We start from the raw sequence: 15,610 nt of genomic DNA on the forward strand, positions 1-15,610 counted from the left end.
GGGAAGCTCTTTACTTATGGCGGTCTATCCCTATCCTTTGCGCCTGAGTTCAGTAATTCTCGTTTCCTCTCCCACAGTCCATTTTCTTGGATGAAAATACCGTACGGTTGAAGGTTTTTGGAGACCTGACGCGTGGTGTGACAATTCAGACTTCCTCTCGGGGTTTTCAGTGGACTTGAGACTGGGCACCATTTTAATGCCACCTAAGGTGGCTTATAGATTTGGCTCAGTCGAGTTTGGAGGCAGAAAGCTATGCCTATGGTAAATCTGGGGATATCCGTTATCCATTTGGGAAAAGGTTGATATAGAAATTAAGTGACACTATCTATCAGCGAGCTTTCATGTTTGATAAATACTTGGCCCGGCAGACTCACGAGGATCCATTGGCCAGAAAAAGGGCCCGAGGCACAAGCCTAGGTGAGACGTAGTTCCGTTGAGATTCAACCCTACGTGCTGTTTCCCCACTTACGTTGATTATCACTAGGCCGAACTTAGTTATGCGCGAACCAAACGTTTGCTGAGTCGTGAGGAATAGTGAAACACATTTCAATGTTTACATATAAAAGGACCTTTTTTTTCCTTTATCAAATAATCCCCACCCTCTTCTTCTTCAACTCCCTTTTTCGAATTATTGATTGAGTTTGCTCACGCCTTAGTTAACCATCCTGGTGGTCTTCTCTTCTTTCCAATGGTCCTAAATGTAGGTGTCTATCTTGACTGCTGTCTTGCTCTTGGAGATCCCAATACAATACTAAAGTCAAAAGTCCTGATCTAAACGTTGAGATAAGAGACGAAGAGGCAAGAAGCAGAGCCCGCAATAATTCGATCCCAACAAGATTAATCTCTCAAGAAATCTTCATAGGGATTTTTAATGCACATACGCTGCCGACCTCACAGGCTATAGTAATCATTTGATTGTATGACGCTTAGTCCGTGATGCCACAGAGCTTTGCCTATTTAATTAGCCAACTCTATCTGCTAGAAGATATCTTTTTCACCTCGAAAATAACCGCTTCTAGGCGGCTTCACAGAGGCATTGGCTCAAAATGGGTTGCTGCTTAGAATTGCTTGTTATTTCTAATTTGATTTTTGCCTCTCTTAGCTTGGCTGCCCCATACCATTGCTGCATGGAGACTGTAGCTGTTATCACTGAAACCATATGGAAAACACTTCCGGTGACTCTACTATTTCTTTGGTTCCAAAGGGCACTCACCCTGCTGTATCTCCGACATGTTCCACAATTTCAAAATTTCTTAATACGTTATTGTGTGATTACTAGGCCTGTTAAGAAATTAATTATGGTATTATAGGCCTAAAGGTGGTGCTGTGGTGTAAAGTGGAAGTGATATACATATTTTGAGAGGGCACCTGAAAAAGTGGGGTGGGAACATACTTTTGGACCCCCATGTAGACACCGGTGCACTTCAAGACAGTCGACGTCCCTGGATGGAGTCAGTAGTAATGGCAGTAAAGGGGCCTAGGCAGTCACCTTGAGTTATACAGCGAGGACATGATGGCATGCCAAAACTAGAGTGGTGAGATCCGTGAAGAGATTCCTGAATGATAAGCATTAATTCAGGACTGAAGGCGCTTGACCCCCAGTGCTCCACTGAACGGACTAGTTCCACTACACTACAGAGCGGCCTCACGGAGCATAGTGGCCAATATTACGTCCAATCTTCACTCAATTGCATAAATGACTAGCCAAACAGCTCATTCCTTGTACTGCACTCATTGCTCAGATGCTCCACAAATGACCTGGATGCTACATGTAGCCCTCAGTGTCCTTGATTGATGGGGACAGCAGAGTTGACTTTGCTGCAATCGTGCCTGCGAGCGAAGCCAGCGGCTTATTGCTCAAGATGTCAAAGACGGAGACGTCACTCTTGACCTCCTTGAAGACCCAGGCCCGGATTTCAACGGCAACAAGACTGTCGACGCCGTACGAGTTTGCTGGTCGGCTGGGATCCAAGTCCTCCAGCTCCATCATCATAGCCTTGGCCAATTTGCGTACGAGGGCCACACAAACAGCGTCAGCCGCCTCGGCCAGCGTGGCAGACTCTCGGAGAGCAGCCTCAAGGTCGGCAGCAGAGTCACCGCCGCTGCCTCCAGACTGTGCTTGCAATTCTTGGGTGTCGAAGACGCGGAGTGGGCCGAAGCGCGCCTCGCTGAACCAGAATGGATCATCGTGTCCGTTCTTCTCCAAGTGGCCTCCGGTAGCGAGTCCGACGACAGCCTGAGCTGGCATTTGCCCTGAGATGGCGGCTTGAATCACCGCCAGGACTTCTTGCTCGTGGATTCCAATCATCGCGCCTGTCTTGAGATACGACAGAATTTCACCACGCTCGGCCGTGATACCGACTCCCAACACAACTCCAAGGTTGATACTCGTCGCAGGATATCCCTGAGCCCGGCGGTAGTGGGCCATTGCATCCTGGTATGTGTTTCCTGTAGGCAGTAGTTAGTCTTCTGTACTCTTTTGCAAAAGTGCAGATCCGGCTTGGCCGTCACCTTGAGGGAGGACCTACCAGCGTTGTAGTTACCCTGTCCCCGGGAGCCAACAATGCCTCCCGTGGATGAAAGGCAGACAAAAAAGTCCATGTCCTTGGGGCACAGTTCATGCAGGTTCTTCGTGGTGAGAACCTTTGGCCGGATGGCAGCGTTGAAGTCTTCGGCCGTCATATTCTCAAACAGCACGTCCTGTATAGATTGGTCAAATAAACTCGCAATAAAGACTCTGATGGGTACCTGGACGCACCTGAAGCTGCATTGCGCAGTTAATGACTCCCTTGATAGGAGGGAACTGGTTGGCCTCTACGGCAGCAAGAACATCTTGAAGCTGGTTCGCATCGCTTATGTCACAAGAAAATGCGAGTGTGTTTACACCCCGCCCTTGAAGCTCATTAAGAAGCTTTTTGGCCTCCTGTTTCGTCGCTCCCGATCGGCTTGTGAAGACAAGATGTTTTGCGCCTTGATCTAACATCCAGGAGGCGATAGAGCGGCCAAGGCCTCCCAGGCCACCGGGGATCAGGTAAGTCGCAGGTCGTGAGAATGAGTAGGCCTTAGCCTTGGGCGGCACAATCTGGGATTATAGTTAGCATCATATTGTCTGTTAAAGCGGGGGAGGCCTGGGGCAAATTCACGCACCGGCACGAGGTTGTCAGGGCCAGCCGTGAGCACCATCTTGCCGATATGCTTTCCAGATTGCATGACTCGGAACGCTTCCTCAATACGACTATAATCCATGACCCGCAGAGCTTGCACTGGACGAATTATTCCCCGATCCAGAGCCTCCATCACGTCGCTCATAATGCGACTAAAGAGAGGAATGTTGTCTCGGTAGACCGAGAGCATGTTCACGCCAGCAAATGTAATATTGTGCATGAACTGGCTCATATCTATACCAGTGTTTCCGACTGTGCCAAAAGAGGTTAGCCACGTCAATTAAATGCGACAAAAGAAGTGAACATCGCGATCTTACCAATGTCTCTCTTGCCTAGCTCGATAAAGCGTCCGAAGGGCGCAACGCAAAGCCACGTCTGACGTAGCGCTTCTCCCGCCAATGAGTTGAGAACAACATCGACTCCCTTCTGCTTGGTCATGCGCTTAATGCCCACAGCAAAGCTGTAGTCTCTGCTGTTGAAAATGTGATCTTCCGCGATACCGTACGTCTCCATCAGGAAATTCTTCTTGGTATCGGAAGAAACAGTGACAAATATCTCCGCGCCAATGTGCTGCGCCAGAATAATCGCAGCCTGACCGAGGCCACCCGCCGCGGCATGTATAAGCACCGTCTCGTCTCTGCTCAGCCGAGCGACGTAAAACAGCGAATAGTAAACAGTGGAGTAGACACAGGGGATGGACGCAGCCTCTTCGAAAGATAGTGAATCCGGCACGAGTTCAAACATCTCTTCGGGGTTGCGCAAGAATGTCCTGAAGCAGCCCAGGCGGAAGGTAATGACACGGTCACCGGGCTTGTACTTGCTGACAGCGTCGCCAACGCGAGTGACTATGCCGCTACACTCTACGCCGAGGTCCGTATCAGCAATCTGGCCCATTGAGATCATGACGTCGTGGAAGTTCATGCCGACAGCCTTGACTTCCATTTCGACCTCGCCGCTGGCAAGAGGCTTGACGTACTCTTCGTCGTCGACAAACTGGAACGTGTCCAGCATGCCTGGCGTCTTTATGGCGAGAGCAAGAGCTCGGTCAGGCTGCTGGAATGGAAGCATTTCTGGGGTTTGGTCGGTTTTGCTGGCTTCGAACATGGCATTCAAAATCTTGTTTGGAGTCAATCGAAGTGAGTGGATGCGCTCTTTGCGAACGGCGTATTCCCAGTCCGGGCAGTCCACAGACTCGTCTTGTGCTGTAAAGTGCAGTACCTGCTCGATGGATGCCACAGTCTCATCAGCCTCAATTGAGGCGAGAGGGTCCAGGTCAAGCGTCGTGAGTTGGAAACTAGGAATTTCGGCTCGGATTGTCCGACCAAGGCCGGCAATGAGATTGGCACCGGGTTGCGGGCTGTCCATTGCACCTCCTCGTGTGATCCAGAGTGTCTTCTTAGAGGCGAGCAAAATATGTTTCATTTCTGCAAAGCCCGTCGCATCCACTGTCTGTAGGAACGGAGTATCTGCCTCGAGGAGTGCGACCGATGCCGTATTGCCAAGGTCAACAGTGGCGGCCTGAGAGAGTGTCATGACTCTGATGCTTGCTACCTGAGATGACAGCGCGGCGGCCAGCTTCGAGGCGACAGCGTTCACGGAAGCGTTCACGTTGGACGGAACCACTATTGCGACGTCATCGCGGATTTTTGGAACTGGTGGACGATTCGCAGTCGACATCATGAGCGAAATCGAGTAATCATTGGTGCTGTGGTCGCGGAAACACAGATCTAGTCCACTGAAGCCGTGCTCACGAAGTTGCGCATCCCACTGCGCTTCAGTAAGTCTGGGACCCCATCTGCGGCCGTCATTCTCGCCTATAACCTGTTAGCAGACTCAAACATACCGGTAGAGTCGCGGTTCACATACCATTCCACCATCCAGAGAGAGTGCCGAAAATCATGGGCACTCTGGCCAGCGTTGTGGTAAGCTCGCCGAGTAACAAGACACCGCCACTGTACGGCCTAGTCAATAATGGCAGAAGCATGAACAAATAGAGATGTCACTTACGGTCGCAACATGTCCCTGCAATGACCCAAAGTGGTGCTGATAGACCTTGTGGCGTGCAAAACGTTGTTCGCAATGACCAGGTCATAACTGCCGGTCGAGACGCCCTGCTGTGCAGGATCCTTCTCAATATCCACGATCTTGTACTCCAGGAATGGTGCCCACTCTTCGAAGTCGGTAGCAGCCGCTCCAAAGAATCCGCCACTAATGTCAGTAAACGTGTATCGTTCCAGCCTGGAACCTGCCTCTTCTCGCTGGCCGAGTGCTGACAACACCACGCTGGTGGTGCCTCCTGTGCCTGCACCCACCTCCAAGATCCTCAAGGGCCTCTTATGCGACTTCAGCTGCACGTATTTAGCAATAATGGGGTTCCACTTGTTAGTACCTAGCGCGTTGCGATAGTACTGTGTCAGCAAGTTGTCCTGCATTAGCACTTGAAGAGGCTCCAGCTCTCCACGCAAGATCTCGGGAAAGTGAGCGCCCTGGTGGCAGAGAAGTCGGCCATCGATAGATGCTTTGGACACCCGGTTCAGAACGGCATCATCGAATTCTTCAGTCGTGTTCAGCCAGTCAATACCGTCTGCTTCAGCTCTTTGACAGTCCAGCATGCCTTGTTCGCCGAGTTGATACCTGTGCATCATGTACTCGTAAAAGAGGCGGTGATGAGGAGAGAAACTTTTAGCAGCCGATGCAGCAAATTCGCGGATTGTTCGCTTGCAAAGTATAAACGAAGCAAGTTCCAAGTCGCGAATAATCTCGACGTCTACGTCGGGGATGATCGCTCCGTGATGGGCCAGGAGCGTTTGGGCCTCTTCAACAGGAAGATGCTCAATGTCAAGGTTCCATTCAGGATGGGAGCCCAACTTTCGCAGCGACAAGTTTCCAGAAGTCGAGTCCAAAGAGAGGCCTTCGGTCATATTCTCCAGAGATATGATCCTGCAGCCCTCAATAATTACCAGTGGCTTCTCCCATGTTTTGTCAGAAGCAACAATGGTTCCGATAGACTCGTTGAAGCCGTAAGGCTTGGACTTCGAATACCCATAGTACCTGGTGCCGGGCTTTGAGCTAATCTTGTTGGAAATGTAGAGGCCCTCGATAAATCTCGGGATCTTGGCCTTCTCTAGCTGAACTCCAGCGGGTGTGCAAGCCGGGATCACCATCTGGATGAAGTTATCCAACGTCGCAGGGTGAATGACGTGCGGATACTCAAAGCCCTCTGGCATGAACCTTTTTGTTTCAGGCACCTCAAGTTCGCAGTGCGCCTCGTAATCGCCCGAGCTGATGTGAACTAGCCCTGTGAAGGTCGGTCCCCATTGAAGCCCAAGCTCGGCTAACTGTTGAACGGGTCAGTTAAGAGGCATCTGGAACATACTGATGCACTTACAGAAGCGTAGACTTGACGTGGGTCATCAGGCTTGAAACCTGCGTTGTATAGCCTCTTGTATTCCTCGCGATGCTGCAGCGACAGAGAGACATCTTCATCGTGGAAGGTCTGGTTATGCTCCGACACGTATTTGACGGCAATAAGACCGGTACAATGCTGTGTCCAAGCACCTTGGCGACTCCTGCATGAGATGGTAAACTCGTTCCAGGAGGCATCTGGCAATCGAGTTCCAGCCCGTCGGGGTCTAAACTGAATTCTCGTCTCGGTCGGGGCATCGGACGCGAGTACCATAGCCTTTCCAACAGAGACGTCCCGAATCTGGAACCCGTCGATTTCCTTGGTCTGATCCGCGAGCTGACGGGCGGCTTCAATCGCCATGACCATCATGCCGGAGAGAGGATACAGAATGGTGCCTTGGACTTTGTGATGCTCTATCCATGGGGCTTCCGAGACTCGCAAGTAATTTGTCCAACAAGGCTCGATATCGGAGGAGTGCTCGCTGCGTACCCCCACAAGGTCGAAGCGAGGCAGCTTACGATATCGAAAAGCTGCGGAGAGCGCCGACTCATACCAGTATCGCGTGGAATGATTCCACGAGAATGGTGGCAGGTCGTTGATGAGTCGAGGCTTCTCGCCGGATGCTGAGGTCTCTGCATTCAACCTGGCAAGATCAACATGACAGTTGCGCTGAGCTAGCTTTCCTACTGCGTCAAGACAACTGCGCACAGCATCGGTATTTCGCAGTAATATGGATGTATAAACAACATCTCGCTTCAGCTTGTCTCGGTTTGCATCCAATATCTGCTTCAACGGGCCCTGCAGCGCTGCGTGAGGTCCAACCTCCACAAGAATGTTGACATATTGAGCCTTTCCGGCCGTGCGCCGCTTGCTGAGATTGAATTCGAGCACATTTTGCATAGCCTGGCTGAACTTCACAGGATTGACCATATTCGATCTCCAATAATCGGTGCTGGCAAGAATGTCGGCGTCAACGATGTCACCAGTGACGGAAGAGAACATCGTAGTGGGTGGTTGGCTGGATGAACCTTCCGGGCGAATATCTGCCAGCGCCTGCAGGTAATCGCTCTCTAATGCCTTCATGTGTGGAGAGTGGTACGCTGTCTTAACGGCCAGTCTTCTATTAAAGATTTTCTCATTGTCCAAAAGGCCTTGAATGTTGGAGATCGCGGCCACGTCTCCAGACAAGGTGACGCTGGAGGGACTGTTGACACAGGCGACAACAACTTCACCGCTGCTCTGAGGTACCTGCGATATGAAGGGTAGAGCTTCCTCCTCCCCCAGGCCAACAGCAAGCATGGCGCCCTCCTGCGTTAGAGTGCTTGAGAGGCGACCTCGATGGTAGGCAATTGTCCACGCCTGAGGACGTGATATGGCGCCTTTGGCATATGCAGCCTGTGCAAAAACATGATTAGTTCCAAATATACGTAACCACTTATGTTTGCGGAGTCTTACCGCAATCTCTCCACTTGAATGGCCAACAACTACCGATGGTGTGATACTCCACTCTGCTAGAAGATCGACAAGCGCAATTTGCAGCGCAGTACACGCCGGCTGACTGATTGCAGATTCGTTCATGATAGATTGCTCCTTGGATGCGCTGAGCTCGGCTAAAACACCAATTAGTACACGTCAGTGATTTGGGTATGCCGTCAGGCTGCTCTATGTGCTTGGAAAACACACTTACCAACGAGATCCCATTCGCTTCCAAGCTCTTTCATAAAGCTACTTGCATCCTTGATGGCTTGTTCAAAGGTTTCATATGCCATTAGCTCGCGCCCCATGGCAAACCACTGTGCACCTTGGCCAGTAAAGACGAAGCACAGCGTCGGAGGTTGAGATGACCTCAGCGGCTTCGGGTGGGAAGCACTCGTCAGTGATGATGAAAGTTCGTCGACCGTTGAGGCTACCATATATGTTTTCCAAGGAAACCGGCTGCGGGCTATGGAAAGAGTATGGCAAAGGTTGGTGAGAAGGCTGGAGTCTGTTTTATCTTGGCTTGTTAGATATTCCACGAGCTGCGATGCAGTCCGATTAATGCCAGCCTGCTCATGGGATGTCCACATCAGCAGCTTAGGACGGGACAACAAAGAGGGAGTTGCTAGTTTCAATTCCTCAAGCTCCGATTCCGGGGTTAAGGGCTCTTTTCTGTCGCTTGAAGAGGCAGTGCTAGCGCTAGCGCTGAGATCATCAGAAGTCGTGCTGCCTTCACACTCTATAATGCCGGGGAGCTCGGTCGTATCGTGAAATCCTTCCAGCAAACGGAGCTTCATATAGTGGTAGGCGTCATCCAACACGCAGTGCGCATTGGTGCCACCGTATCCGAACGAATTGACGCTTGCTCGACGCAGCCCTGTTGTTGGCCATGGCTGAAGCCTTGTTGGGACCTAAATGTCGCATACATATGTCAGTAATTAGAGCCAGCAGTCATAATTACGCATTTCTCAGGAGAAATAAAGAGACCTGTACTAACATCTAGACCCCATTTAGCCAACGGAATCCTAGGATTCGCCATTTCAAACCACAAGTTGGGAGGGATAAGGCCTCGTTCCAAGACGAAGACTGCCTTGATCAAGCCAGCCAGTCCACTAGCGCCCTCCATGTGCCCTATGTTGGTTTTGATAGATCCGACAAGGAGCGGGCTGTCCTTTGGACGGCTGGCGCCAATAGTGGCCCCGATCGCCGCGCACTCCAGTGGATCGCCTGACGGCGTACCTGGTGAGGATGCTTGGTGAGAAATTTGCGTATGCTGGGTCCGACTTGGTTTACATACCTGTTCCGTGTGCCTCAAAATATCCTGTTTGATCAAAGGATAGCCCGGCTGCTGCGTACACGGACCTGATGAGGTCCTCTTGTGCCTGGGCCGAGGGCAGTGTAATTCCTGCACAAGAGTTAGCCAATTAGGTTGATGACGGCAAGGCTATGCCCAGTGTATATACCTGGTGTTTTTCCGTCTTGATTCACGCCCGTGCCTCTAATGACAGCCCGGATAGTGTTCCCATCCTTGATTGCATCAGCGAGCGGCTTGATAACAACAACAGCGGCTCCCTCGCCTCTGGCATATCCATTGGCCTTGTGATCAAATGATTGGGACTTGCTGTCCGGGCTCAAAAAATGAAGAGACGTCATAGCCGTCTGCATCTCAGGCATCAGGATCAAATTGGTGCCGCCCACCATGGCCTGTGTCAGTCAGCACACTACTAAATTAATTAATGGGCAGTTTGGTGCACTCACACATTTGGTCTCGCCGGTTCGGATACTCTGACAAGCAAGATGCAGTGCCACCAGAGATGAGGAACACGCAGTGTCTAAGCTCAGACTGGGGCCTTTAAGGTTAAAGAACCACGATATTCTGTTGGAAATCATGGCCGACCCATTTCCAGTGCCTTCATACATCCTGCAAGAAGACCAGAGTCAGCAAGTGTAATGTATTCTGGTCATACATAACGGGGATCTCACGGAATATCTTCGGCGTCATGCCCACGTAGTGTAGCATAGTCTCTGGTAAAGGAAGCCATGTAACAAGCCATGGAAGACCCCGAAATAGCTTCCATAGGCATTCCGGCTGGATTAAAGTCAGTTTTTGCCTAGGGAGCAGCCTGCAGACGAGGGATCCGTACCATTCTCGAGAGCCTCATATGCTACCTCAAGAGCAAGCCTCTGTTGTGGATCCATGGCGTGTGCCTCCTTGGCTGTGATGGAGAAAAACGGAGCATCAAATAGGGCGACGTCGTCCTTGAGAAAGTGGCCCCCTCTGACATTCATGGTTCCTTGACGCTCAGCGTGAGGATGGTAAAATGCATCAATGTTAAACCGATCCTTGGGGACTTCAGTCAAAGCACTCCGACCATTGGAGACCATATCCCACAGCCGGTTGGGGTTCGTGGCTTCGCCGGGGAACCTGCCTCCGATGCCAACAATGGCAATTGGCATAGAGGCGTCCTGGAATTCTCCCATCATGGGTTCTTTATAAATGGTCACCGTCTAAAATGATATGGGTACAGTATTTGAAGATTGGGTTGGGCTTGAAAGACAAGGACAAGCATGCACAGGGCATGGCTTTCATTGGGGATAGTACCCTATAAGTACTGGCGCGGAGTACGTACTAGATAAAATCCTTCTCGGATCAGCTTACACAGCCCATAACTGGACGCCTTGGAGATATTCTACAAAGTACTGGAGCATGCGGCCCCTGTGCGGTGCCATTACTTCCTGGTCAACTGCCCATCCCATTGACGAGATACAGCAACCCATATGGTGTCCTTTCATACGTTATACTTGACTCAACTTCTTGATCAGAAAATGCTATTGCGCAAATAATGTTTCTTTGAAGTTGTTGTCGTGGGTGTATCCCGATGTTCCCTCAAGGCCGCTATCGCGGAGCAGCTGCGGCGAGGCTGATAGCCCCATGTAGCCCATGTGATAGCGTATGCATCTCTTGCATGGGTTTACTACATGATAGTAACTACCACATGGGTCTCCGCTGCTCCGAGGACCTCTTCAATGCTTATTGCGCACCGAGGAGTCGGTAACGTGCGACGAGGCCCTTCGCGCCCGCAATTGAGGGACTTCGGTCCGCGGTTCTCCGCGATTCTCCGCGCATGAAAGACTAAGTTGCGCAGTTGAATTCTCCTACTGGGACAAACACGGCAGCACAATTTCATTCTGAATTCAGAATTCCATACTCGCAATATACTTGGATTTTCGATAAGCCTGGAACGAGTGTCCCGATAATCTATAAGCGGTCGTCGCCCCATCAACAACACGATCATCACAAAAGCTTCGCGTCGCATCTTGTCTTTTGCAACCCCATTCCACTCTCACAATGCGCTTCCTTTGTCTCCACGGACATGGCACAAATTCCCAAATACTCGAGACCCAGCTGGAGCCATTGAGAGCCCATCTGCCCACTGATTGGGAATTCGACTTCTTGGACGGAGAAATGGAAGCAGAGCCAGCTACCGGTAGGGCCCTTGCCTAAGATAAAGGAACTCAATGATACGTTGCTGATTGGTGCATTCCGAACATAGGCATTGACCAAATATTTCCAGGGCCATATCTCTGCTACCACGGGGAACCGGTGCCCGGCGATGTGTGGAATGCATACAATCTCATCATGGACGTAGTTCGAGAGGAGGGCCCATTTGACGGCGTCATAGCATTCTCACAAGGCGCCGCGGTGGCTGCGACAATGATTGCCCACGAGGCCAAGATCAATCCAGAGGCGGACGTCTTCAGGCTCGCCGTGTTCCTCTCCGCCACCATGCCTTTTGACATGGAGGCCGGCACGCTAAGACTGGCGTATGACGGGCATGTCGACACTCTAGAGGCAAAATATCAGCGCCCACCTAATACAGAACATTCCAAGATGGATGAAAATGTCAATTGGCTTGAAGACTGTCGAACGGCTGGCGTCATTCAGGAATTCCAGGCCAGGAGAGCGCATCTCCTCAGTTCGGGCCCACAGAGCATAGACGTCTTGCTCCGCTACCATCCGTCAATCCACGATGTAACGATTGGCATCCCAACAGTCCATGTGATTGGTGAGAAGGACAATTACGCGGATCACGGCCGTAATCTGGCGGGGATATGCGACCCCAAGGTGTCGCGGGTCGTGACGCATGAAGGGGGTCATCAGTTACCCAGAGACATGCGCATTCTTGCCAAGACTGCCGAGGCAATCCAGTGGGCGGTCGACCGGACGCTATTTCTAAACTAGAGTAGAAAATGGACATTCATTATTACGAAGTCTGGTCTCAGCCCTGTGTACATCTAGCCCTTCACCTTGTAATGTTGTAGATCCGACCTAGGTATCTTCCAAATAGTAATAAGTGGTAGAGCTGTCAGGTTGATTGATTATTGGCGCATTTCCTGCGGAGTTTGATCCGTGACTTGTTGGCCACTAGCCGTAGGTTGTGTTCGCAGGACTAATTCGGATGGCTCGCTGCCATCAGGCAGTGCACACCACATACCATGGCTCAATACCGATTGAAAAATCTCGCAAGCTAGGGTTGCCGTTAGGGCTTACATGCGGGGGCGGAATAGCGCGGGCCGAAATGAGGAGCACCAGAGTAAGCATTAAGCCATTGAACTATATTCTGGGAGGACATTGATAGCTAGATTAATATTATGGTAAACTATATTGGATTGCACCACTGTCCTTGTGGAACAATATCCTTCCAGGAAGGCTTTCTTTCCCACGTTGCCAACTCTGCTGCTACGTGCTGTTACATGCTGCTTTACAGTTATTGCAATTCAAATTCCCCCACGTCACAATTAGAGGTAATCGCCATGACCGCTCCTTTGGTATTGGGGCTTTTCATGCTGCTGGCTAGTTCGATGGCCGTCACAGCCCTGTACAGACTTACCTTGCACCCTCTGGCCCACATTCCTGGGCCGAAGATAGCGGCCGTGACACAGCTCTACCAGACATTCTACTGCTATTACGGAAACAAAAGCCGCTTCTACCAGAAGATCGACCGTCTGCACGCCAAATATGGCCCGGTGGTCCGCATTACGCCAAATGAAGTGTCTTTGAACGACCCAGAAAACTACAACAAGATATACCACGTTGGGACGAAGTATTGGAAAGCGCCCGACTATTATCGCGTCTTCGGTGCACCTGCTGCCTTCTTCACCACGGTGGAAAACCGACTTCATTCTCTCCGTCGTGCCCCGTTGAACACATTCTTCTCTCGCAAGAGTGTCTTGAACTTGGAGCCTGTAGTGCAAGAGAAGGCTCGTATCCTTATCACGAGACTGCAAGAGGGCCTGAACGGCGGCGACAATGGCCGTGGTGTCGTGGAGCTCTCTGATATTTTCAGTGCCCTCAGCATTGATGTGGCCAGCGATTATTCCTTCCACAGCTGCTACGGGCTCTTGGGCGCAGAAGGCTACGGGCACGAGTTTTCGTCCATGGTGCGAGGCGTCCTGAAATCGTTCTGGTTCTTCATGCAGTTCGAGACAGTTGAGAATTTGGCGTTGCAGCTTCCGCCTTGGCTCTCGTCAGCATTCAGTCCGGCACTGAAAAGATATAATGCCATGGTTGAGGTCTCCCATCCACTTCGAGCTCCTTGATAAAAACTTTTGTTTCCCATGCTGACATGCTTTAGGGAACACGACGTAATGTTAAAGCCATCAAGGCTCAGGTTGATGGCGGACGTGATAAGCCTCTCCGAAGGTCCATCTTCCACGAGCTCCTCGAGTCAGATCAGCCGCCCAGTGTCGATGATATGACAGATATTGCGTTAACCATCATCGTGGCGGCCGCCGCCGCGACTGGCAATGCACTGTCCATTATGGCTTTCTATGTCATCAATGATGCGAATATTTACCAAAGATTGCGTTCGGAACTTATAGAGGCGTTCCCAGAGGACAAGCCGGACATGAGCTGGTCTGCCTTGGAGAAGCTCCCATACCTGGTAGATAATTGCGGTGGCACCCATGGTCGCAGCTTGTCCATTCTCAGAAAGATCCTGACACGATTTCGCAGGCTGCCGTTGCCAAAGAGAGCCTGCGTCTCTCCTACGGAGTCATTGGAAGACTGCCTCGCATTGTTCCAGAACCTGGCGCCGAGTTCAATGGCTACTTCATTCCCCCCGGTGTAAGTCCAGATTGCCACTGCGACCTTCGCGAGATCATGTTGACACGTCTATCAGTCCACAGTGGGCATGTCCAGCTGGACAATGCATCGCAGCCCATCGATCTTCCCCGAGCCCGACAAATTCGATCCGGGACGCTGGCTTGACTCAGCCGAGTCAAGCCGGCTCCAGCGTTACTTGGTGTCGTTTGGCAAAGACAGTCGCCAGTGCATTGGGATGCCGTAAGTAAAATTGCGTTTTATACGGAGTTGTAAATTGACGTGCTGTTCCAGACTGGCATATTGTGAGTTGTATGTTACCGCAGCGGCCTTTTTCCGCGCATTCGGAGACCTGGAGATTGTCGATACGCAGGTCAGTGATCTGGTATTCGACGACTACTTCTCAGGCTACCATCCAGAAAACGCGACACCGCTACGAATCACACGGCGAAAATAGTGGGCAATTGAAGCAGATGTGGCGAGACTTGATGGAACTGGACCAGCGCCATGGACCGGACATGGTCCCCTTCCCTAACTTTTACCTAAAGTTTCTAAATCAGAAAATCAAATCGTGTTTTTTACGTAATCTATAATATTGTTCAGTGACTGATGGTGGATAGATAGTTATGGTGCTAATACCAGGCATGTACCAGTAATAGTAAATTACTGCTGCGCCAACCCCACTATACTCTTTCGGCGGCCCCCATTCTGTGACTTCTGCTCCTCTTTAATACTTTAATATTATAGTATGGCCCGGGTGGCCATCCCATACAGGTCCTTAGCTCTGCATCCGCAGTCTGGGTTGGGTTTTGGGGCCAGACCTCCGACCCAGCAATGGGTTCTGGGTCGGACTGGGTAACCTAGTATTGGGTCTGGGGCCCTAATCCGGGTTACAAACAGTGCAAACATCCTCAATCTTCTAAATATATAACTTATGCAGATTTCAACTGTTATTTTGAGTATTTACAATATATTAAAGCCCTAATTCATAATAAATCTGAATGATATTCAATTACTAATGGTACTCAAATGCATCATCTTCCCGAACCTTACGTTTCCGTCCTAATAGTGGTCGTGTCTGTGTAAAGGTTTCTGGTAATAGTAGTTCGGGCTTATTATTAACTAGTATTTATAGAGGTAGTATCAAGGTCTATTACCTCGCTAATTATTTCCTCTTACTCCGGCTGCTCTTCTTACTCCGGCTGCTCTTCTTGCTCCTCTATATCACTAAACTGCGACATCGCCCGTCCATGGGCACTAGGAAGTGTCCACGGCCCGTGGGCCTTTTTATACTACAAGTTATGCTAAAATTGGGTCCAAATGGGTTATTTCTGGGTTTTCTGGGGCCCCAGTAGCTGGGTCCGGGTCTGGGTCGTGCGGAAGTCTACTTAGCCACCACCCACCCTACCTATCAATATTGATGCCAATGAAGGCAAGCGGAATAAGACTCAGCATTAGCAT

At 50.7% G+C, this 15,610-nt stretch overlaps 3 protein-coding genes across 3 annotated transcripts; 2 read left to right on the forward strand and 1 right to left on the reverse strand.

Annotated features, from left to right (window-relative positions):
- Nucleotides 1-1,765: 1,765 nt before the first annotated feature.
- N7447_009511 (type I polyketide synthase) lies at nucleotides 1,766-10,530 on the reverse strand (the record flags this gene model as incomplete). The annotated part of the gene is made up of 16 exons (XM_057233773.1): nucleotides 1,766-2,448; nucleotides 2,529-2,700; nucleotides 2,759-3,082; nucleotides 3,148-3,416; nucleotides 3,482-4,978; nucleotides 5,031-5,116; nucleotides 5,172-6,502; nucleotides 6,553-7,965; nucleotides 8,026-8,180; nucleotides 8,258-8,957; nucleotides 9,044-9,285; nucleotides 9,344-9,451; nucleotides 9,510-9,750; nucleotides 9,805-9,967; nucleotides 10,030-10,135; nucleotides 10,191-10,530. The coding sequence occupies 16 exons, from the start codon at nucleotides 10,528-10,530 to the stop codon at nucleotides 1,766-1,768; spliced, it is 7,830 nt and encodes a 2,609-aa protein (XP_057083315.1).
- Nucleotides 10,531-11,395: 865 nt separating this feature from the next.
- Nucleotides 11,396-12,289, forward strand: N7447_009512 (uncharacterized protein; the record flags this gene model as incomplete). The annotated part of the gene is made up of 2 exons (XM_057233774.1): nucleotides 11,396-11,534; nucleotides 11,601-12,289. 2 exons carry the CDS (start codon nucleotides 11,396-11,398, stop codon nucleotides 12,287-12,289), a joined length of 828 nt encoding a protein of 275 aa, XP_057083316.1.
- A 572-nt stretch (nucleotides 12,290-12,861) lies between these two features.
- On the forward strand, nucleotides 12,862-14,606 carry N7447_009513 (cytochrome P450; the record flags this gene model as incomplete). Its single annotated transcript, XM_057233775.1, has 5 exons — nucleotides 12,862-13,620; nucleotides 13,683-13,991; nucleotides 14,063-14,173; nucleotides 14,229-14,392; nucleotides 14,444-14,606. The coding sequence occupies 5 exons, from the start codon at nucleotides 12,862-12,864 to the stop codon at nucleotides 14,604-14,606; spliced, it is 1,506 nt and encodes a 501-aa protein (XP_057083317.1).
- Nucleotides 14,607-15,610: the final 1,004 nt, after the last annotated feature.

Source organism: Penicillium robsamsonii (genome assembly GCF_028829455.1).
Source record: "Penicillium robsamsonii strain IBT 29466 chromosome Unknown utg000005l_segment0_segment0, whole genome shotgun sequence".
Taxonomy (NCBI): Eukaryota; Fungi; Ascomycota; class Eurotiomycetes; order Eurotiales; family Aspergillaceae; genus Penicillium; species Penicillium robsamsonii.